We start from the raw sequence: 23887 nt of genomic DNA on the forward strand, positions 1-23887 counted from the left end.
ACGTTTGTTTTAGGAACCGTCTTACGAGGGCTGGAAAATGAGGTGGTGCCTCCTCGTGAAAAAAACACATCCGTACTATTTCAGCAAGGGTAAAACTCCCCAGCAGCGTGGGAATTCCTCGAGCAGAAAATGCTGATAAACATTACCTGTTAACATATCCGGTGATGTGTACAGCAATCTCTTTTCCTGCCCACATTTTCTGCCCGCACATTGATACTCTGAGGCGACTGAAGTCATGGCATACATCCTAGTCTTGTGTTGGACCTCCTTTCTCCCTGGTGGTGTAGCAACTCGACGTGGCATTGGCTCAACAAGTCGCTGGAAGTCCCGTGAAGAAATATTAAGTCATGCTGCCTCTATAGCCATCCATAGTTGAGAAAGTGTTGCCGGTGAAGGATTTTGGGCACGAACTGGCTTCTCAATTATGTCTCATAAATGTTCAATAGGATACTTGTATCTTGGTGGCATAATCAATCGCTCGAAAGTGTCCAGAATGTTCTTCAAACCAATCGTGAACAGTTGTGACACAGTGACATAGCACATCATTGTTCGAGGACATAAAGTCCATGAATGGCTCCAAGTAGTCCAACACAAGCATTCATTGGACAGTCGATCAAGTCTATTCACTGTAAACAGAGCCCACACCATTTTGAAGCCACAACCAGCTTGCGTATTTCCTTGTTGACATCTTGGGTGTATGGCTTCTAGGGGTCTGCACCTCACTCGGAACCTACCATGAGCATTTGTCTGGAGTGTTTCCTTGTACGGAAATGAAACTTGGACAATTTGCAATTCACACGAGGAGAGAGAAGAAGCTTTTGAAACGTGGTACCACAGAAGAGTGCTGAAGGTTACATGTGTAGATCGCATAACTAATGAGGAGGTACTGAACAGACCTGGAGGAAAGAGAAATTTTGGAAAATTTGAATAAAATAGGTGATCGGTTGTGAGGATGCATTCTGAGACATCATGAAAATCTGTTTAGTATTTGAGGGACGTGTGTGTGTGCGTGTAAGGGGAGAGGGGTAGAAATTGCAGAAGGAGACTAGGAGACGAATACAGAAAGCAGGTTCAGATGAAAGTGGGTTGCAGTAATTAATTGGAGATGAAAACCCTTGCACAGGGTGGAGAAGCGTAGATTGCTACCTCAAACCAGTCTCCGTACTGAAGACGATAACAACAATAACGCAAAAGAATGTAGAAACGTCTCTGATTTGAACATCGACATTGTCCATGATGCAGTGCACAGTTATAGATGTGGTCGTTCCCGTGTGCCATCAGCAACACAAACGTATCACTCAGAGCGGCATGTTGGTACTGCGTCTCGCCTACTCATGAAATGCTGGCTGGCGATAGTACCTTGCTCACATTTAACTAAAAACTAATGTGTGGAAGGTTAGATAGCAACGGCGGCGAGCGAGTGCGATACGGACTTCCCCTCTGCTCGGTCCAAGTCCAAGCCCGTCGCGCATCACGTGTGCACAGGCACTAAGAAAAAGAACTGCAAAACTGTCTAATGTGAAATTAATATTTAGATAAAGTCTCAATCAATACTATGCAAGATGATGCAAAGTCACACCATTGTTTCATAATTTCAACTGCAGCATGATATGCTGATTAGTTTAAAAAAATATTGTGTTGTGGTATTTAGGTTCAGTTTAACAAAAAAAAGGAACATAATGCAGAAACCTCGGTGGAGTGTTCTCCTTTAGGAACATGTTACAGTGGTGGAGCTACAGCACTGTGTCTACTCGAAGTGATGATGGAGTTGCATCACCCTGCAAGATAGTTATGTAACTTAACAGAGGTACAGACTGTTGAATACTGTCAGTTCATGGGTCACAATCTACATCGGTTTTGTTAAAAAAGCTCTGGTAGTCGTAATTTAAGAGTTGTCTAAGTGAGAGTCTAACAGAATATAAAAAGAGAATCGCTTTGCTTCTCGAAAAATTGAGATGTTCGTCCAACTAAGAACGATAGGAAAGATTTTGTAATCAGGAAGGTTACCATCTGAGCACTGTTGCAGGCGCTTAAGGTGTTCTAACTACAGGTTTTCTGTTTGTCTCCAGGTATGGTGGTGGTACTTGGGGTTCAGTAGATCGTCGTGAGTCACTAGTGGTGAATAACCGTTACATTCCGTAAAGTGCTGTTATTCTGTCCGCGTCCGCGTGCGGTAACCTGATACGGCTTGGAAGACAACTGACTTGAAAGTTTTTCGATCGAATTAGTTATCACGCATATTTATTGCAAATGTGTAAAAGTGAACTTTCATCGATTAATAATTTACTTTAAAGCCTGTGTTTCATTTTCGATGTCTTGATTCGTGTGCCGCTATAGTGATGTAGAAAACCGCGCGGCAAGTGGCTTATTCACCACTTTCAATGCGAGCAATTAACTGTAGTTAATTAACGGCTAGAGTATTAATTAGAAAAACTTGTAACTTTGAGTAAAAGTCATCTGGGAACTCTGTCGAGCGCTGCTTTCGATAGCACAAGTTTAATAAATTACTAAAATATTGCTTGTTGCATGTGAATGTTTCTTGAATTTCCTGATATGTTGAAAGACAGTAGACTTGCATTTATCATCGTCGTTCCTGACTCCTCTGGATTACACTGAAAATTATAACATTTTTCCTCAGATCGACTAGCACTATCGACTTACCTCAGTACGAATTCTAAATTCCATTACCTTATTCTCACGATTTCTTTACGAGTTGTATGAGTCATGCACAAGAATTTTATACCGTCTCTCTGTGGATGAATTTCTCGCTAAGGACCAAGATCAGATACGGAAAAAGAGGAATCTGGATTTTATTTTAAAAAATTTTGCTTTGGTATAAATTGCGGAAATGAACTGGAGACCGTCAGCCATCTGCAAGGGTTATTACAAACATTTGCACGTAACTTCCACGAAAACTGAATAGCCACATAGAAAGGATTCGACGTTCCCCCCAAGCATGTGTATCAGCTAGGAGTAACCATACTTGATAGTGGCACTCGGGGGTTGTACTATTTTCTTTATAAACATATGTAAGGTCACCGTAAAAAATATTAGTCACTCAATTAGAACAGCACCCATATCTTTGAACAGCTGCTGGTAGCGTACAACTGGTAACAGGTGCTTACATGACCCTCCACTGCTGACCTTAACTCATGGCAGCGAGATAGTATGTATAGGGGATATCCAGACAAATGGAAGTTGTTTGAAAAGCAAATTTAAGAAAACAAAATACAAATGAAAATGAAAATCCCTTTAGCTATGAGTAGTGGTCTCTTTCAAGAGTAACATTACTCTCTCATTCGCAATGACCGCCTCCAACGTTTTCCTCAAGCGATAGCACGCATTCTTCAAAACAAAATTCGCGAATGCTGTTTCGATTGCAGTGCGCAGAAGTACAACATTAGGGTGACTCGTCTCTTTGGTAACTCTTTCGACTACGCTGCAAACATAATACTCTAGGGGCTTCAAAAACGGGCATTCACGAGAATCTGTCATCGTGATCCGAGAGCCAGTTTTGGACCAATGGCTACTATGAGCCGGTGCATCGTTCTGTTGAAAGACAAATTGTCTCACCGAGGCCATAGTTATCATCCACGGTTTCACGACATTCGTCTAAACTTGCAGGTAAACTTCTTTTCAAAGAAAAACATCTAGGGCGTGAAAGCCAAACTTCTCCAAAGCGTTATACTTGACCACAATATCGTAAACAGTTCTTTCGGGTACCAAAAAATAATCTAACAATTTCAGTGGGCGATAATTGCGGTTCTCCGGTTGTACTCCTCACTGTTCCGTAACATCTCGACCATTTTGAGGTTCTGACAGTTCACTACATGCCTTTGGCCTTCAAGAACGCCAAACGCCACCTCCGGTGGAACTACGATATGGCGGGAAATTCAAATTGAACTTTTACCGAATTTCTAGGCCGTTCTCCGTTTGTGCCAGTCACTCGTAGAAGATCAGCAGAGTAAGACCGGTCGATATGGAGATGTGACAGAAAGCCATAAGTGTGCTATCGCTTTTGGAAGCCGTGAATGACGCTGTCAGTTTTGTTGCTGTATCAACACGGAGTGTCCAGAGCGTCTAAAGGTGTGGTGTACAGCCCACGACCCAAAACTCAGAGAGCGGAGAAGAGTACCACACCTTATCAGTGATAATCGACCTCGTACCCAACAAGAATTCTAGCTGTCATTGAGTGCATGTCTGTCTCAACCAGTTGCTGAGAAAACATTGAGAATGGAGCTGCATTTATTTGACATTTGAAGTCGCGTATTTCGCAGAAGGACATTATTCACAGTGGTACAAATCTGCATGTACTTCTTCAGTGCTGCAAACAACGCAGAATCTGACTGTGGTCTGCCGGCCGAGGTGGCCAAGCGGTTCTAGGCGCTTCAGTCTGGAACCGCGCGCCTGCTACGGTCGCAGGTTCGAATCCTGCCTCAGGTATGGATGTGTGTGACTTCCTTAGGTTAGTTAGGTTTAAGTAGTTCTAAGTTCTAGGGGACTGATGACCTCAGAAGTTAAGTCCCTTAGTGCTCAGAGCCATCTGACTGTGGTCTGACGTGTACGATTTTGTTTTTCACAAATGAGGCAAAGATATCAGGTATACTGTCAGTCCAGTGAGACATTTATTGCTCAGTTCGTGGATGGTGTAGTTCAGGTGTTTTCGGTACAAGATTTGGGTTCACTCATTATGGTGAATCTGGACCAGTACGTGTTTGTTTCAACATTTTCAGTGACCAATTGACGCTTTTGCCTCTGGATGTACATGAATGGCATGCTGTGGACACTCCCGCCTTCCATCACGACAATAGCCGCATTCACAAAACTGCACGGATTCGTTCCTAGTTTAACAAACATTCGAACATCCTATCACACTTCGACTGACCTCGGTACTACCCAAGATAAATCTCATGAAAATATTTGGGGCTGTTTGTAACAGCGAGTGAAATGTATAAATCAAGGTCTTCACAGTTTGGTATTTCTATGGCATGTAAGCCGTGCTTTTGTGGGAATGTGCGTGTGCGTGTGTGTGTGTGTGTGTGTGTGTGTGTGTGTGTGTGTGTGTGTGTGTGTGTGTGTGTGTGTGCGTGTGTGTGATTTAAGTGGTATGAGCGTGATGTCTCTTGGTTGTGAATAATATTTGTCCGATGTGCTGGCCTCTGCTATCATAATATTTCAAATCCTGTGTTTTGGGCACTGCTGATAGCCAAATGTCAAGTGATTAAGCTTTATGATGTACTTTGTAATGCCTCAAATTATGCCGTGTCCGTCTCTAGTTTTATTTTACCTTTGCAACAGTAAACAATTACTCTTGTCGAATAAACACTCTTTATATAATATTAGTACTTCGGTCACAACCTGTGACTATTCAGTATTTTGTTGTAAGAATGTTTACACATCCATAGGTCAAACTGACCTGCCTCCTGCTTGCTTAATCATTCACTTCATATACATTCATAGAAAAGAAAAATAATCTTACATGCTTAAAATTTGATCGTGTTTTGTTCAAATAAAATTGATTCACTCTCAATTATGGCAAGCTAATATTAATCGCTGACTCTCTTGTCGTTAAATGTATATTCATTGGGGAATATTGCTTCACCTTACGCTATAAAAAATACACAAATCAAAAGTAGTTTTGCATCACCACGGTTCCGAGAGCTCCGGAACCTGTACAGTAGATTGGAATAGAGATCAACATAAACATCATTTCCGCACTTTTTATTGCTCACGAACACCACACATTGCAATTTGTACCATAACACAGCGACACCTTCAGAGGTGGTGGTCCAGATGGCTGTGCACATCTGTTCCTCGAATACCCAGTAACACGTCCTCTTGCATTGATGCATGCCAGCAATCGTCGTGGCATACTACCTACAAGTTCATCAAGGCACTGTTGGTCCAGATTGTCCCACTCCTCAACGGCGATTCGGTGTGGATCCCTAAGAGTCGTTGGTTTGTCACGTCGTCCATAAACAGCCCTTTTCAATCCATCCCAGACATGTTCGATAGGGTTCATGCCTGGAGAACATGCTGGCCACTCTAGTCGAGCGTTGTCGTTATCCTGACAAGATGTGCACGATGGGGGCGCGAATTGTCGTCCACGAAGACGAATGCCTCGCCAATATGCTGCCGATATGGTTGCGCTATCGGTCGGTGGATGGCAATCGCGTATCGTACAGCCATTACGGCGCCTTGCATGACTACCAGAGGCGTACGTCGGCCCCACATAATGCCATCCCAAAACAGCAGGGAACCTCCACCTTGTTGCACTCGCTCGACAGGCGTTCAGCCTGATTGGGTTGCCTCCAAACACGTCTCCGACGATTCTTTGGTTGAAGGCATATTTGACACTCATAGATGAAGATAAGGTGATGCCAATCCTGAATGGTGCATTTCGCATGTTGTTCAGCCCATCTGTACCGCGCTGCATGGTGTCGTGGTTGCAAAGATGGACCTCGGCATGGACGTAGGTAGTGAAGGTGCGCATCATGCAGCCTATAGAGCACAGTTTGATTCGTAACACGACGTCCTGTGGCTGCACGAAAAGCATTATTCAACATGGTGGCGTTGCTGTCAGGGTTCCTCCGACCCATAATCCGTAGGTAGTTGTCATCCACTGCAGTAGTAACCCTTGGGCGGCCTAAGCAAGGCATGTAATCGACAGTTCCTGTGTCCCTGTATCTCCCACACGTCCGAACAACATCGCTTTGGTTCATTCATAACTGGACACATCCCTTGTTGAGGGCCTTTCCTGGCACAATATAACAATGCGGACGCAGTCGAACCGCTGTATTGACCGTCTAGGCATGGTTGAACTACAGACAACACGAGCGGTGTACCTCCGTCCTAGGGGACTGATGACAACAGATGTTAAGTCCCATAGTGCTCAGAGCCACTTGAACCATTTGAACCTCCGTCCTGTTGGAATGACTGGAAGTGATCGGCTTTATTACCCCCTCCGTCTAATAGGCGCTGTTCGTTCATGGTTGTTTACATCTTTGGGCGCGTTTAGTGACATTTCCGAACAGTCAATGGGATTGTGTCTTTGAAACAATATCCACAGTCAACTTTTATCTTCAGGAGTTCTGGGAACCAGGGTAATACAAAACTTTTTTGATATGTGTAGTATTAAATACCGCATAACATTGTAGTGGTACGTAACTTTTCCCTTTTGCAATTTAAAATAAAAACTTTATGGAATATCATGTAATACCTTTTTCTTTTGTTATCACTCGTAGGAAGCTAACAGAGATGAAATAGCTCTCTGTCAGACATACTAGTGATAGGAGGACGGTCAGTTTATGACTATATTCCTCTGGTGTCGTGATAAATATAATTTTTGACGCTCGTAATTTCTTAAATACAATTTGTATTCTTTCGATAATAATATCTAAAATGCAAATCTAACTGCGTATACTTCGTTTATTAAATTATTATGAAATTATGTTATCTGTGAAGTAGCAAATATCTTCTTTGGCTCTTATTTAAGAGATATTTCCATTAATTTCCTTAACAATGGATTTAAATTTATTTCCGTTACCTTATGAACAAGTTAAACTAAGAAATAAAAACTCAGAATTTTTATTTTTCAGGGATACATTTCCTTTTATTCAGTAGATACACTGAATCGTATTCTTGTGTAGCCCCAATCCTGTCTTCGCTGTGGTTATAAAAAAAATTTGTATCACTGCAATCTGCTCCTGCCAGTTAACAAATATGAAGTTCTCTTCCTCTTCAGGAATAAGCGTGTAAATTACTTTTACCCATTATCGGTTGCAAGGAAATATGGAAACCCACTATAGCTCATGAATAAGTGATTAATAACCATGTACTTTGCTTTTTAATAGTCCTGTATAAACACTCACTGATGCAGAGAATTCGAATAAGAATATTTTATGGTTAATGTATAAGATAGTGCGTCAGCAACTTAAGCTTTTCGGTGACTAAACAGTAGTCCCTGTTATAATAACAATCTTCTGATACGAACACTCAAGGTAACTTTGGAAAATCTTTCCCCACACTAAATAGCAGTCACATCACTCATTAGTTGTTCCTCATTACAGGCAAAACCACTCAGTAACGGTAGTCAAACCGAAGATCCTTTTTATCAAACTCTGTACTCCATCCAGCACTATCAATTCAAACTGACTTGCTCCAGATAAAATCATCAGTCTGTGACCACTAAAGAGTTTCTCAACCTAATCGCCCTTCCTGTTGCAGGATCCTTAAGGTACCATAAAAATCGAATTCGGTTCATTTACATCTCTTCAACGTAGCCAAATGTATCGATTAATGAAACGGTATTAAATTTTTAGTCTCGCATACTCCCTTGGCCTTAGGTACCTACTTCTCTATTACGACTTTAAACAATAGATTTATCAGTATGGTTCCCAAATGTCAGGCCAACTCTGGACCAAATTCTCTACACGGCTGCCAGTACTCCTGTACTAAAAGCTTAGCAACGATTAAAGCCCGACAAACAAATAGCGTTGTTAGCACATTGTAGCAATAACTATACTGCAGCGGATGGCCACCAGAGAATTGTATGACGCCAAGCTTCTATGCTGCAATAGTTTCTTTAACAGCCACGGATCTTCCGCAGTGTTGGCTACTATCACAATCATCATTTTACAGTTTCTCCCTCCCTTTGATCTGTCTACAAAGCATCTATATAAAAAAAATTACATTAAAACAAATGTGCATAAATAACAATATTTATATATATTTTATCAGCCAGTTATTGATGATCTGTAACTAAGGTTATGTGGCTAATTTCCTCGTGGCACAAGCCACACCACTGTAGCACGCCACAACTGTAACCTTTCACTGTTCTACATCTACGTCTATACTCGGCGAGCTACCTTATGGTGTGTGGTGGAGTATTCTTCGTGTATCCAATTTCTTGCCCACACGTGAATAGCGCATGGGAAGAACGATTGCCGGTAAGTTTCCGCGTGGCCGCAAATTTATGGTTTCACCTTCACGGTTTTTCCCAAGGTATACGTAGGAGGGAGCAATATATTCGTAGGACTTTTCTAGTAATTTAAGCTCATGGGTTTTTAGCAATAGTCATCACCGTGGTGTATGACACTTCTCGTGTAGTATCTGTCACTAGTGTTGCATGCCCATCTCCGTGATGCTTTCCAGCTTACTAAAAGAATCTGTGACGAGACCCACAGCTTTTCTTAAGATCTTCTACATTTACTCAATAAAGTCTTGTTTTGTACGGCCCCAAACTACTGAACAATAATCAGGTATCGGTCGGGGTCCCAGGCCACCGAACAATTTTCAGGTATCTGCCGAAAATACCTCCTCCTTGTATGGACCAAACGTGCAACGATGCTTAGTTTTATATGGTAGCTCCAGCTTAAATAGCTCCGAATGGATAATCCCAGCTACTTAATGTATTTGACGGCTTCCAGTAATTATTCCGCAATGAAGTAGTCACACAATAAAAGGTGTTCCGTCCTTTCTATGTGAAGCACGTTTGAAGATCAACTGCGCATCCCTGCAACAAGCGACTGCCCTCTTGGTGTCTACGGGAATTCTGTATAATTTTGTAGCATTGCCATTTCTCTGTATACAACAGCTTCATTCGCGAACAGCCTCACATAGCTATCGACTATACCATTTATCTATACTGTGAACAGTAACGGTCTTATAAAACTTCTTTGTGGTACATCTGAGGACACTTTTACAACTAAATATATCTCTCTATGAAAAATATCATGACGTGTTTTATTTGCTAGAAACTCCTCAGTCCAAAATTGGTCTGAGACACTGTACTCTTTCAGTTTGTCCATGAGGTGACAGTGTGAAATTGTACCGAAGAACTTCAGGGCGTCAATGAACGCAGTGTCAACCTAGACATCAGAGCGATCTGGGTTTCACACGATCATTGTTTTGCGGATCCCATGTTGATTATTGCGGAGGAGATTTTCAGTTGTCATAAATGTCATAGTATGTTGGTATCTGGCTCTACAACAAAGTAGTATCAATGATTTGTACCGAAGAACTTCAGGGCGTCAATGAACGCAGTGTCAACCTAGACATCAGAGCGATCTGGGTTTCACACGATCATTGTTTTGCGGATCCCATGTTGATTATTGCGGAGGAGATTTTCAGTTGTCATAAATGTCATAGTATGTTGGTATCTGGCTCTACAACAAAGTAGTATCAATGATTTTCAGACAGGATTCGCCTCATTTCATGACTAAGTTTAATTTGTGGGGGCTAAAGTGCACTTACGGTGTGTACTGCTGTTGGCAGTTTTTTACCGTCGGTCTAGTTAGTCTGGTAAGAGTACACGGCGTGAGATTTTATAATCTTGGTTGTCAGACATATTTGGCTTTATGTTCGAATATCTCACATTTCTGAGGCTATGGTTAGGTTGGGAAGTACTAGCACAACTTAGATTTATAACGAAAGCAGACCTTATCACTGGCACATTTAGTGCAGATGTCTCCTACTCCTTCTCCCTTTCTCTGTCCGTCTACTTCTCCTCCGTCTCTGCCCGCATCTCGTGGTCGTGCGGTAGCGTTCTATCTTCCCGCGCCTTGTTCCCGGGTTCGGTTCCCGGCGGGGTCAGGGATTTTCTCTGCCTCGTGATGGCTGGGTGTTGTCCTTAGGTTAGTTAGGTTTAAGTAGTTCTAAGTTCTAGGGGACTGATGACCATAGATGTTAAGTGCCATAGTGCTCAGAGCCATTTGAACATTTCCTCCGTCTCTCTCTCTCCCCTATTTCTGTCCATCTTTTCCTCCTACCTGTACATCTCCTGCCCCTCCCTGTGATAATGTCCTCGTGTCCTCCGTCTGTCTATCTCCTTCTCCTCCTCTTCTTTCCCCCTATCTTCATGTCACCTCACCTATCTCCTGTCTCTATTCTTACCTCCTCCCCACTCTTCCTCTTCCTCCTCCTCTGTTTGTCGACCACCTTGTGCCACCTGTCGCTCTGTCCATCTAATCCTCTCATCTCTAACTGTCTCTTGCTCCCCCCTCTCGATCTGTCCAACTCCCCCTGCCTCTGACCGTCTCCTCCCCTCCCCTCCCCCCTTTCTCATTCTTCCCAGTCTCACTATCCGTCCTCTCCCCCTCCCCCCAACTCATTCTGATACTGCTGGCACAACGTGCCAGTCAAACTGGCTAGTCTAAATGCTAGATGTTACCAAAACTTTCCACACACGCACCCATCCCTTTTGCAGTTAGGTCTTTCTAAAACCATAATACTTCTTTCATCTATACCTACAGGGTGTAAGTTTTAAGTTGACAAACCAGAATAACTCGAAAAATAAGCTTCACACGAAAAACTGTGTAGAATCCAAAGTTGATTATTTTCGACTGGCACATCTGCAGGTGCTTAAATCAGCCCGCCACCCGAGCCTCCTGGGGGTGGGGCGGGAGGCACCTCTAAAATGTCACATGGAAACCCCCATTTTTGTATTGCAGAATCAGGTTCTACATAAAAAATGGGGGTCCCCATTTGAAATTTTAAGGTTGCCTCCCTCCCCACCCCCAGGGGACTGGGGTGGCGGGCCAATTTTAGGGCCAGGAGATGTCCCCCTAGAAAATAATCAACTTTGGATTCAACACATTTTTTCGTGTGAAGCTTGTTTTCGAGTTATTTTGGCTTCCCAACTTAAAATTTGTAATCTTAGCTGTCTCTGATATTTACTGCTTTTCTGACTATTCTGAGGTTTTGATTGGATTATGACATAATAGCACAACTTAAATTGCTGTGAGTTCAAACGAACAGCTATGAACTTTATAATCTTTAATATCAGCAATATCTGGATGTTTTTTTCGGGATCTGTGAAGATTTCACGTGATTGTGGACCTCGTAGCTCAGTGTAAACAAAATATACGACTAGTGTGAGTGACTGCGCACGTAGTACACATGATTCATTGTATTCACTTCCCGTAATACATGATGGGAACCTTTAGCAACCTCGGGACGCCATGGAATCACTTGTAGACACTGCTGTGCAGGACAGTGTGCTGTTGCTCGGCGCTGACACTGTGCCTTTTCTCGCGGCTGCCGGCAGGCGCTGCGCTGGCAGACGGGCGACGGCGCGCCGGCGCTGGAGGTGGCCGGGCTGCGCAGCGTGCTGCCCAACGGCTCGCTGCTGCTGGCGCCCTTCAGCCCGCGCCAGTTCCGGCCCGACGTGCACACCGCCGCCTACCACTGCGTCGCCTCCAACAGCGTCGGCACCGCCGTCAGTCGCCGGGTCGCCGTCCGAGCGGGTAAGACTACACCCCACAACTACCTGTCTCGCAGTAGCGGTATCTCTGGAATGAGCCTAGCGTACTGCGCAGGTCGCCATCACCAAACCAGAAACATAACACCAGGTTTTTCGGGACGGATTTATATTAATAAATGCTTCTTGTGCACCTATCTCGTTAACTCTTGGTGAAAATTGGAGCTTTGGACCACATCCACCACTTAGAAAAGCAACTGACTGAAGGAGAAGAAAAGCAACTCACTGATCTAGCCCCTACTGCCAGAGATCACATTGTCGCCAACAATGAAACTTTACTTCTAATGTCTTTGTTTACATCACAGTGTACAGTACGGAACAAACTCTTGTGCCAATAATATTGACAACATTGTACCAGAAATAAATTAAAATAGTCCCTGTCCCTCGGTTCCCACCAACGTTTTTGGGAGATTTCACTTGGTAATCAGGCGAATACTACAACTTTTAAGTCCCCTCCGAAATCTTCCCAGCTGCTAATCCCTTGGCCCTACTATCAGCCTGACAGGACATTTGACTGAAAATAACAGCAATTCTTTAACCCTTTAAGTGACCAAATGTTTTATCTAGCGTAACAATGAATTTCATGTCTCTACCTGGTTTTTGATAATAGTAATCAAAGAAACTGCTCAATTTTTTATCTGTTTCTAAGCACACCATGAATTATTTGCTGGTAAATATTCATACAAATAAATCACAAAATCTGTACTGAGGAAGTTTCAATAAGTTTCCAGGAAATTAGCAACATCGACTGCTGATAGTAAATATATTATCTTAAGATGAAGATATTTCCCAAAGGATTCGGGTTCAAAGCAAACTTTAGACCATGCACAGAAAGACAGTTCTAGCTACTTGAGTACCAGCATAAGTTTGACGTCTTTCAAGAAACACTTCGTCAAGCACAGCAGAACAGTGTACCCTACCTGCTGCATCGGCAACAGAGGTTTCACCACTGGACACTTGACACTGTGTCATCCACATTACCGTCAGTTACTGCTGTAGTGATGGAAAAGATACAGTAGCCACATCATCTGCATCAGTGTCTCCTTCAAATTCTGAATCTTCTGCATTCTTTCTTGTAGTTTCTTCCTAACAGTTCACTAGACGATCAGCCAGAACTTCATCTGCCATGGAACCACGCCACCTCCAAGAAGTCGTTCCGATAGATCTAAAAAAAATGGTTCAAATGGCTCTGAGCACTATGGGACTCAACTGCTGTGGTCATCACTCCCCTAGAACTTGGAACTACTTAAACCTAACTAACCTAAGGACATCACACACATCCATGCCCGAGGCAGGATTCGAACCTGCGACCGTAGCAGTCGCACGGTTCCGGACTGCGCGCCTAGAACCGCGAGACCACCGCGGCCGGCATAGATCTAAAAGAAATATTCACCAATGTTAGTGCGATATCTCTAACTATAAAAGCCAGTAAAACAGAGCAAATAATACACGTGTTACTTTCGAATGTGCGCATAAACTGTTTTCATCATGTAACATATTTTCAGTAGTCATCCTACATATGACTGGTAATTTGTATGATCTTAGCGGTTAACATTTTATATGTAGTATAACAAACAATCTGCATTCTCCATCCATTATTAGGTAAGCATATCACAGTATATAATCACTAAAACTGGATGTAACTAGGAACTGGACCCAAGATATCGCATTTTCTCGCATGTACGATGCGGAAATAAACTAACTGTAATTACGGTAGTTATAAATCTGAAAAAAGAATCATAGATTCAGTCTCGAAACTTACAGTATCAGTGAACTGAAATGAAAAGAAGATAAGGATTTCTGCTCAGACGATAAATGGTACTGTCAACAGCAACAGAAAAATGTCTAACAAGAGTAGGTTTCGTCATGAGCAGGACGGTAGGGCAGAGAGTGGGTTACTGTGAATAGTTCAGTGATTCTATTATTCTCATCGAAAACAGTAGAAATCCTCTTCAACGACGACAGTTCAGGTGTACATGTAGAAGATGTAGAGTTAGGGAAATCAGATGAGGATATTAAACGAATAATTCAGTATGTAAAGGCAGATGAAAATCTAGCAACTATGGGAGACTGGAACGCTGTGTAAGGGAATGAATGGAATTGAATACGGAGGTACGGTAAAATATTAGTTCGATGGTAAGAATGAGAGAGGAGAAAGATTAATTGAGTTCTGCAATATACACTCCTGGAAATGGAAAAAAGAAAACATTGACACCGGTGTGTCAGACCCACCATACTTGCTCCGGACACTGCGAGAGGGCTGTACAAGCAATGATCACACGCACGGCACAGCGGACACACCAGGAACTGCGGTGTTGGCCGTCGAATGGCGCTAGCTGCGCAGCATTTGTGCACCGCCACCGTCAGTGTCAGCCAGTTTGCCGTGGCATACGGAGCTCCATCGCAGTCTTTAACACTGGTAGCATGCCGCGACAGCGTGGACGTGAACCGTATGTGCAGTTGACGGACATTGAGCGAGGGCGTATAGTGGGCATGCTGGAGGCCGGGTGGACGTATCGCCGAATTGCTCAACACGTGGGGCGTGAGGTCTCCACAGTACATCGATGTTGTCGCCAGTGGTCGGCGGAAGGTGCACGTGTCCGTCGACCTGGGACCCGACCGCAGCGACGCACGGATGCACGCCAAGACCGTAGGATCCTACGCAGTGCCGTAGGGGACCGCACCGCCACTTCCCAGCAAGTTAGGGACACTGTTGCTCCTGGGGTATCGGCGAGGACCATTCGCAACCGTCTCCATGAAGCTGGGCTACGGTCCCGCACACCGTTAAGCCGTCTTCCGCTCACGCCCCAACATCATGCAGCCCGCCTCCAGTGGTGTCGCGACAGGCGTGAATGGAGGGATGAATGGAGGCGTGTCGTCTTCTGCCTTGGTGCCAATGATGGTCGTATGCGTGTTTGGCGCCGTGCAGGTGAGCGCCACAATCAGGACTGCATACGACCGAGGCACACAGGGCCAACACCCGGCATCATGGTGTCGGGAGCGATCTCCTACACTGGCTGTACACCTCTTGTGATCGTCGGGGGGGACACTGAATAGTGCACGGTACATCCAAACCGTCATCGAACCCATCGTTCTACCATTCCTAGACCGGCAAGGGAACTTGCTGTTCCAACAGGACAATGCACGTCCGCATGTATCCCGTGCCACCCAACGTGCTCTAGAAGGTGTAAGTCAACTACCCTGGCCAGCAAGATCTCCTGATCTGTCCCCCATTGAGCATGTTTGGGACTGGATGAAGCGACGTCTCACGCGGTCTGCACGTCCAGCACGAACGCTGGGACAACTGAGGCGCCAGGTGGAAATGGCATGGCAAGCCGTTCCACAGGACTACATCCAGCATCTCTACGATCGTCTCCATGGGAGAATAGCAGCCTGCATTGCTGCGAAAGGTGGATATACACTGTACTAGTGCCGACATTGTGCATGCTCTGTTGCCTGTGCCTATGTGCCTGTGGTTCTGTCAGTGTGATCATGTGATGTATCTGACCCCAGGAATGTGTCAATAAAGTTTCCCCTTCCTGGGACAATGAATTCACGGTGTTCTTATTTCAATTTCCAGGAGTGTATTTCAGACAGTTACAGCGAAAAAGGTTGCACAAAAAAAATGAAATATGTATTTCGAAAAGGCCTGGAGTTCGGGAAATATTCCAATTGTATTATATCTTCGCTAGATAGAGAAATCAGGTACTGGATTGACTCAAATGACTCATGAGCAGTGATGAAGAGTAGACTGAAACTTAAGAGAATCGTCTTAAAGAATCAACGTGGAATACTGGGATAATGAATACTACAATAGTAGAGTTGAAGAAGAATGGCCCTCCTAAAAAGGGAAACCGCAGACGTCGGGAAGACCAGTATGGGGACAAAAAGAGTAACTACGAAGAAACATTGGTCAGTAGAAGAAATACTTCAATTAATCGACGAAAGAACGAAGTACAAAATTTTCTCCTGAAAAATTGTCATGAAATGGAAAAATAAATTGTCTTTTGAAGGGCTGATCCAGCATACATCCACGATGGTATGGAATAAGAAATCGGAATCTATGTGGAAGACACAGGGTATCCATTACTGAGATCATAGCTTAACAGAGCCTTAGAAGACTAGCATTCAAACAAGGAAAAAGGTATAAATAACATCCACTCGGAATTTCTAAACTCATTGGGGCAAATGACAACCAAATAACTGTTCAATCTGGTTTGTAAGATCTTTGAGTTTGGAGAGATACTATAAGACTTTCGAAAAAAATCATGTATATAATCCCGAAATAGTAAGGGCAGATAATGCGAGAACAGTCGCACAATCAGCCTAAGATCTCAGGCACCCGAGGCGCTGGCAAGAGTAACATGCACAAGAATCGAAAATTTAATTTAATCTGTTTGGCTAGAGGTTAGGTAAAGCAAGCAGAAAGTCGATTCTGACTTTATGCTTCTTAATGGAAGCAACGCTTGAGAAAAAGCGGTACATGTTCATAGGTATGGTCGACCACGAAAAAATTTTAGATAAAGTAAATTGGTGCTAGATGATCGAAATTGGCAGGAAAAAATGGTGTAGACCATAGGGAAAGAATAGTAATGTGCAATATGGACATGAACTAAGAACTAAAAATAATAATGGTAGATTAGGGAGAAATGCGGTGATCAGTAAAGGTATAGGCCGACGTGGTATACTCTCATCCCTACAATTGAGTTTATACATAAAAAAGCTATGACGGACCTAAAGGGAAGGCTCAGGGGTAGAATTAAAATTCACGGTGAAATATCAATCATAAGATTCACTCATGACATTGCCATCCTCTGTGAAAATCAGGAAGGACTGCAGGATCTGCTGAGTGGATCGAACAATCTAATGAGCAAAAACTATGGGTTAGAGTAAACCGAAGAACGACGAAAGTACTGTAGAGTAATAGAAATGAGTTTAGGGACAACGAAGTAGATATAGTGAAGGAATTCTTCAAGAGTAAAAACAAAATAACACCTGACTCATGAAAAAAGGAGAAACTAGATAATTGAAGTACAGGGAAACAGGGCATTATTGGTCTAAAGGCGTCTACTGCTATCAGATATTGGCCATCAGTTGAGGAGGAAATTTCTGATAATGTACGTTTGGAAGAAGGCGTTGTATAGAAGTAAATCACGGACTATGAAAAAGCCTGAAGAGACTTGAAGCGTTTGAGATGTCGTGCTACAGAAGGATTTTGATAATTAGGTGCGCTGATAAGATAAGAAATGAGGAGGTTCTCAGAAGACTCAGTGAATGTGAAAAATACTGACGAGAATAAGGAATATGATGAAAGTACGTGTGTTATGACATCAAGGAATACCTTCCTTGGTATTCAAGGGAGCTGTAGGGAGTGAAAAGTGCAGAGCAAAACAAAGAATGTAATTCGCTCTAAGACAAAACAGATGTTGAACCACGAAGGAATTATCCGAATGGGATGGAAATCCGTAGATGTTTTGCACATTTACATGTAAACGAAATGATTACAAATGTAGAAAAATTGGATGATTTATTCACGAAAAATAGCGTCACCAATTCTTAACGCGTTGGTCTACCTCTCGTTCTTATGTAAGCAGTTGTACAGCTTGACAGAGTTGTTGGACGTCCTCCTGAAGGATAATATGCCAAATTCTGCCCAACTGGTGAGAGAAAATCTCCGACCCAGCCGGGAATCAAACCTGGGCCCTTTGGATTGACAGTCTGTCGCGCTGAACACTCAGCTACCCGGGGCGCACAGTTAGACCGTAGAAATCACGAGATGGTTGGAGGCCCCTGCCAATTACGCTCCAAACATCCTCAATTGGGGAGAGATTCGACACCTTCCTGCCAAAGTAGGGTTTGGCAAGCGCGAAGACAAGCAATAGAAACTCTCCCCATGTGTAGTCGGGCATTATCTTGCTGAAAAGTAAGTTCAGGATCGATTGCCATGAAAGGCAACAAACGGGGCGTGGGATATCGTCAATATACCGCTATGCTGTAATTGCGCGCGGAAGTCAACCCAAGCTGTCCTGCTATGGAAGCGTCAGCAATATTCAATGTCCTCTTACGCTGTACATCATAGCAAACCATTCTGGGCTTACATTTCAGCGAGATTGTGCCCACCTACACATACGAGAATTTCTACTGCGTATTTCATGCTTCCCTAAATCTGTATTGGCCAGCAAGATCGACGGGTCTCTCCCCAATTGAGAAAGTCTGGAGCGTTATGGACAGGCCACCCCACCCAGCTAGGTATTTTGACAATCTAACGCACCAACAGGACCGAATTTGCTACGATATGCCTCAGGAGGACATTCAGAAACTTCGTCAATCATTGATCAATGTTAAGTCGAATAACTGCTCCTTTACGGGGCAGACACGTACCAAAGCGTGTTTTTGTGTATATCGAATTAATTGTTGACGGACAGGATAAATTGCATGTCCGAGTTGACGAGGTTGACAACCAATCATAAGATAGACGAAACAAAAAAGGAAAACAACCAATATTCAGTTGTGATTCAGTAAGACAATACGAGACACTTACTGCGTAATCTTTCCTTGCATATACACTGAAGCGCCAAAGAAACTGGTATATGCAAGCTTATTCAAATACAGAGATATGTAAAGAAGCATTGTACGGCGCTGTGGTCTGCAACGCCTATATAATAGAACAAGTGTCTGCCGCAGTTGATAGATCGGTTACTGCTGTTACAATGGCAGGTTATCAAGATGTAAGTGAATTTGAATGTGGTGTTACAGTCACCGCACGAGCGATGGGACACAGCATCTCCGAGATAATATTGAAGTGGGGATTTCCCGTACGACCATTTCGCGAGTGTACCGTGAATATCAGGAATCCGGTAGAACATCAAATCTCCGACATCGCTGCGGCCGGAAAAAGACTCTACAAGATTGGAACGACGACTGAGGAGAATCGTTCAACGTGACAGAAGTGCAAACCTCCCGAAAATTGGTGCAGATTTCAATGTTGGGCCATCAAAAAGTGTTAGCGTGCGAACCATTCAACGAAACATCATCGATATTGGCTTTTGGAGCCGAAGGCTCACTCATGAACCCTTGATGACTGCACGACACTAAGCTTTACTCCTCGCCTGGGCCCGTCAACACCGACATTGGACTGTTGATGACTGTAAACATGTTGCCTGGTCGAACGAGTCTCGTTTCAAACTGAATCGAGCGAATGGACTGGTATGGAGACAACCTCATGAATCCATAGACCCTGCATGTCAGCAGGGGACTGGTCAAGCTGGTGGTGGCTCTGTAATGGACTGGAGCATGTGCAGTTTGAGTGATATGGGACCCCAGATACGTCTATATATGACTCTGATAGGTGACACTTACGTAAGCATCCTGTCTGATCACCTGCATCCATTCATGTCCATTGTGCATTCCAACGAACTTGGGCAATTCCAGCAGGACAATGCGACACCCCACACGTCCAGAATTGCTACAGAGAGGCTTCATGAACACTCTTTGAGTTTAAACGCTTCCGCTGGCCACCTAACTGCCCCGACATGAACATTATTGAGCATATCTGGGATGCCTTGCAACGTGCTGTTCAGAAGAGATCCCCACCGCCTCGTACTCTTACGGATTTACGGACAGCCCTGCAGGATTCGTCGTGTCAGTCCCCCCTCCAGCACTACTTCAGACATTAGTCCAGTCCATACCACGTCGTGTTGCGGCACTTCTGCGTGCTCGCGGAGGCCCTACACGATATTAGGCAGGTGTACCATTTCTTTGGATCTTCAGTGTAGAACGTAAGTGGCACCACTCCAACTTCTTTTGTGATGAAATGCTGAACATTTGCATATATAAGCAGGCAGGACACTTCACTTTCATGTCCACATCATTGTCGTGTACCTTTCCATCAAGAATAAAATGTAAGTACATTTAGTTAAGCAGTCGTTGAACTCACTATATTGTTAAGTATAACCCGACTGTGCGAGATTTGAGTATTACCTTATCTAGTAGTCCTACGTAGTTAACGTTCACACTGGATTTTGGAGTATACAGTGAATTGCTGTTATAAACAAAGATTTCAAAACTATATGCAAGGTACATTGTAAACGGATCGAGGACCCTGCTTCATCAGTTACATTGATCTTCAGTTGTAATTTTCAAGTGGGAAATTTTTTTAATTTCAGTTATCGAGAGTGAATAATTTTGATTTTAATTTCGTGAGAGAAGCATTTCTTTTATAATTGACAATATTAATTCTAATTTCAAGAGAGAATACTTTTTCCTGTATATTTTATGAAAGAATATTCTAATCTGAGCTGACCAAAGAACATGCACCAGTGAATGCTGAAACTGGCAAGTGGAATCCTGGGTTGGGACGATGGCCTAAGAGAAACACACCTGCTTAGCCCTGCTTGTGTATGCCTGATGACTCGAAGGGAGCCGCTTCGAACCCAGGTGGTGAAAGCATTTTTCGTTGCCAGTATGCGACCGTTAATGAGACGCTAGTTGCTGGCGTATACGTTGCGTCGTATCTTGGATTTAATTCCAGAACTCTCCGCTGAGTCGCACGGTATAAAGACATGAAAACTTTTGGTAGCGGTGCATTTGCGGTATTAAGCTGTGCCGATCTCTTTCAGCTGTTCGAGAGTAGTGGGATACACACCAACATAAGATATTATACTGATCATTTATGTTTATTACATACTGTACGGCTGTAAATTTCTTTCTGAATGGGATCTGTCTTGAGTAATCACATATTTCCTTCTTTTGGCCAAATACGTTTCGAAGAAGTTACAGCACCACCTTTGGCTTTGTTTCTTCCTATTAAACAATAGGAAACGCGCTCTTTATTATCTTTACAACCAAATTTCAGTTTTTCAGCAAGTTATTCAGAAACTGTAAAATAGAAAATATTTTTATATTGCTATACGTTGTTATCACATGCTGTGGTTTTTTTATTTCTACCTCATTACCAAATATTGTGGTTTCTGTGATTTTTCAGAACAATAATGTAGAACATGCAAAGCTACGAACCTTCTGCAGGAGAAAGTTTGGAAGGTAGGAGACGAGGTACTGGCAGAAGTAAAGCTGTGAGGACGGGGCTTGAGTCGTGCTTGGGTAGCTCAGTTGGTAGAGCACTTGCCTGCGAAAGGCAAAGGTCCCGAGCTCGAGTCTTGGGCCGCGCACACAGTTTCAATCTGCCAGGAAGTTTCAAAAAAAATCTTGTCTCTTTTCAAATTTGTGAATTTTTTCTGAAAAACTAAAATTTATATATGTACACGTAGTAAACAACTTTTCTTTTGTTTGTCCACTCATGAATTCAGAGTGAGTGTAGTAGTTAAATATACGGTAAATCAGGAATCACTCCAGGATTTGTTATACATGAAATGACAATAATTCAGTGACACGGTGTTACTATACATAACACACCAGCTACCAGCGACGCAGCAACATGTCATCTTTGTTATTCATTTCCTGAAAATGCAGGTGATAAGAAAAGGAATTGAACTAAATTTTACCGTTAGGCTCCAACCATTGCTCACTATGAGTACACTAAATTGTCAGAATGACTTTCACCTCATTCGTCACTTTGTCTAAGATCATGACAAGAAGATGACGGCACCCTATTTTTCTCGTTAATCACTATGCAATTCGTGCTGTTGATGATGCATGTATTATTCCTCGAAAGCACTGCCACAGATTACAGTCTCGTGGTTTGTCCTACCCACAGTACTCTTGCAAAACCAAGCTCCCACCGCTGAAAAACTAATGCAGTATCATTCGTATATAACAGACTTGTTGCATCTTTGACATGGATGATTTGAAAGCATAATATGAGAATGAAATAAAGTTAAGGTGATGTAACTTGTCTCCAAATACTTAATAATGCACAGTATCTTTAGGTTTACTTTTTTTTTTGTCCTCAGTCTACTGACTGGTTTGATGCGGCCCGCCACGAATTCCTTTCCTGTGCTAACCTCTTCATCTCAGAGTAGCACTTGCAACCTACGTCCTCAATTATTTGCTTGACGTATTCCAATCTCTGTCTTCCTCTACAGTTTTTGCCCTCTACAGCTCCCTCTAGTACCATGGTAGTCATTCACTCATGTCTTAGCAGATGTCGTATCATCCTGTCCCTTCTCTTTATCAGTGTTTTCCACATATTCCTTTCCTCTCCGATTCTGCGTAGAACCTCCTCATTCCTTACCTTATCAGTCCACCTAATTTTCAACATTCGTCTATAGCACCACATCTCAAATGCTTCGATTCTCTTCTGTTCCGGTTTTGCCACAGTCCATGTTTCACTACCATACGATGCTGTACTCCAGACGTACATCCTCAGAAATTTATTCCTCAAATTAAGGCCGGTATTTGATATTAGTAGACTTCTCTTGGCCAGAAATACCTTTTTTTGCCATAGCGAGTCTGCTTTTGATGCCCTCCTTGCTCCGTCCGTCATTGGTTATTTTACTGCCTAGGTAGCAGAATTCCTTAACTTCATTGACTTCGTAACCATCAATCCTGATGTTAAGTTTCTCGCTGTTCTCATTTCTACTACTTCTCATTACCTTCGTTTTTCTCCGATTTACTCTCAAACCATACTGTGTACTCATTAGACAGTTCATTCCGTTCAGCAGATCATTTAATTCTTCTTCACTTTCACTCAGGATAGCAATGTCATCAGCGAATCGTATCATTGATATCCTTTCACCTTGTATTTTATTCCACTCCTGAACCTTTCTTTTATTTCCATCATTGCTTCCTCGATGTACAGATTGAAGAGCAGTGGCGAAAGGCTACAGTCTTGTCTTACTCCCTTCTTAATACGAGCACTTCGTTCTTGATCGTCCACTCTTATTATTCCCTCTTGGTTGTTGTACATATTGTATATGACCCGTCTCTCCCTATAGCTTACCCCTACTTTTTTCAGAATTTTGAACAGCTTGCACCATTTTATATTGTCGAACGCTTTTTCCAGGTCGACAAATCCTATGAACGTGTCTTGATTTTTCTTTAGCCTTGCTTCAATTATTAGCCGTAACGTAAGAATTGCCTCTCTCGTGCCTTTACTTTTCCTAAAGCCAAACTGATCGTCACCTAGCGCATTCTCAATTTTCTTTTCCATTCTTCTGTATATTATTCTTGTAAGCAGCTTCGATGCATGAGCTGTTAAGCTGATTGCGCGATAATTCTCGCACTTGTCAGCTCTTGCAGTCTTCGGAATTGTGTGGATGATGTTTATCCGAAAGTCAGATGGTATGTCGCCAGACTCATATATTCTACACACCAACGTGAAATAGTCGTTTTGTTGCCACTTCCCCTATTGATTTTAGAACTTCTGATGGAATGTTATCTACTGCGCTATTCCTTATTGCTGTATCTATAGCGTTAGAGAACTTCAAACGTATCTCGCCATTCCTTATAACTTCCGTATCCCACTTCTTAGTGCATTGATTCTTCCTGACTAATGTCTTGAACTTCAGCCTACTCTTCATCACTACTATATTGTGATCTGAGTCTATATCTGCTCCTGGGTACGCCTTACAATCCAGTATCTAATTTCGCAATCTCTGTCTGACCATGATGTAATCTAATTGAAATCTTCCCGTATCTCCTGGCCTTTTCCAAGTATACCTCCTCCTCTTG

General features: G+C 43.0%; 1 protein-coding gene across 1 annotated transcript in view; it reads left to right on the forward strand.

Annotated features, from left to right (window-relative positions):
* The window catches only part of LOC126335831 (Down syndrome cell adhesion molecule-like protein Dscam2), a 594586-nt gene that overhangs the window by 443191 nt on the left and 127508 nt on the right, over positions 1-23887 (forward strand). The window contains exon 4 of the mRNA XM_049999298.1: positions 12047-12245. Coding sequence (XP_049855255.1) covers positions 12047-12245 — 199 coding nt within the window. The remainder of the gene's footprint in view (positions 1-12046; positions 12246-23887) is intronic.

The sequence above is a fragment of the Schistocerca gregaria genome, chromosome 2 (genome assembly GCF_023897955.1).
Source record: "Schistocerca gregaria isolate iqSchGreg1 chromosome 2, iqSchGreg1.2, whole genome shotgun sequence".
Taxonomy (NCBI): domain Eukaryota; kingdom Metazoa; phylum Arthropoda; class Insecta; order Orthoptera; family Acrididae; genus Schistocerca; species Schistocerca gregaria.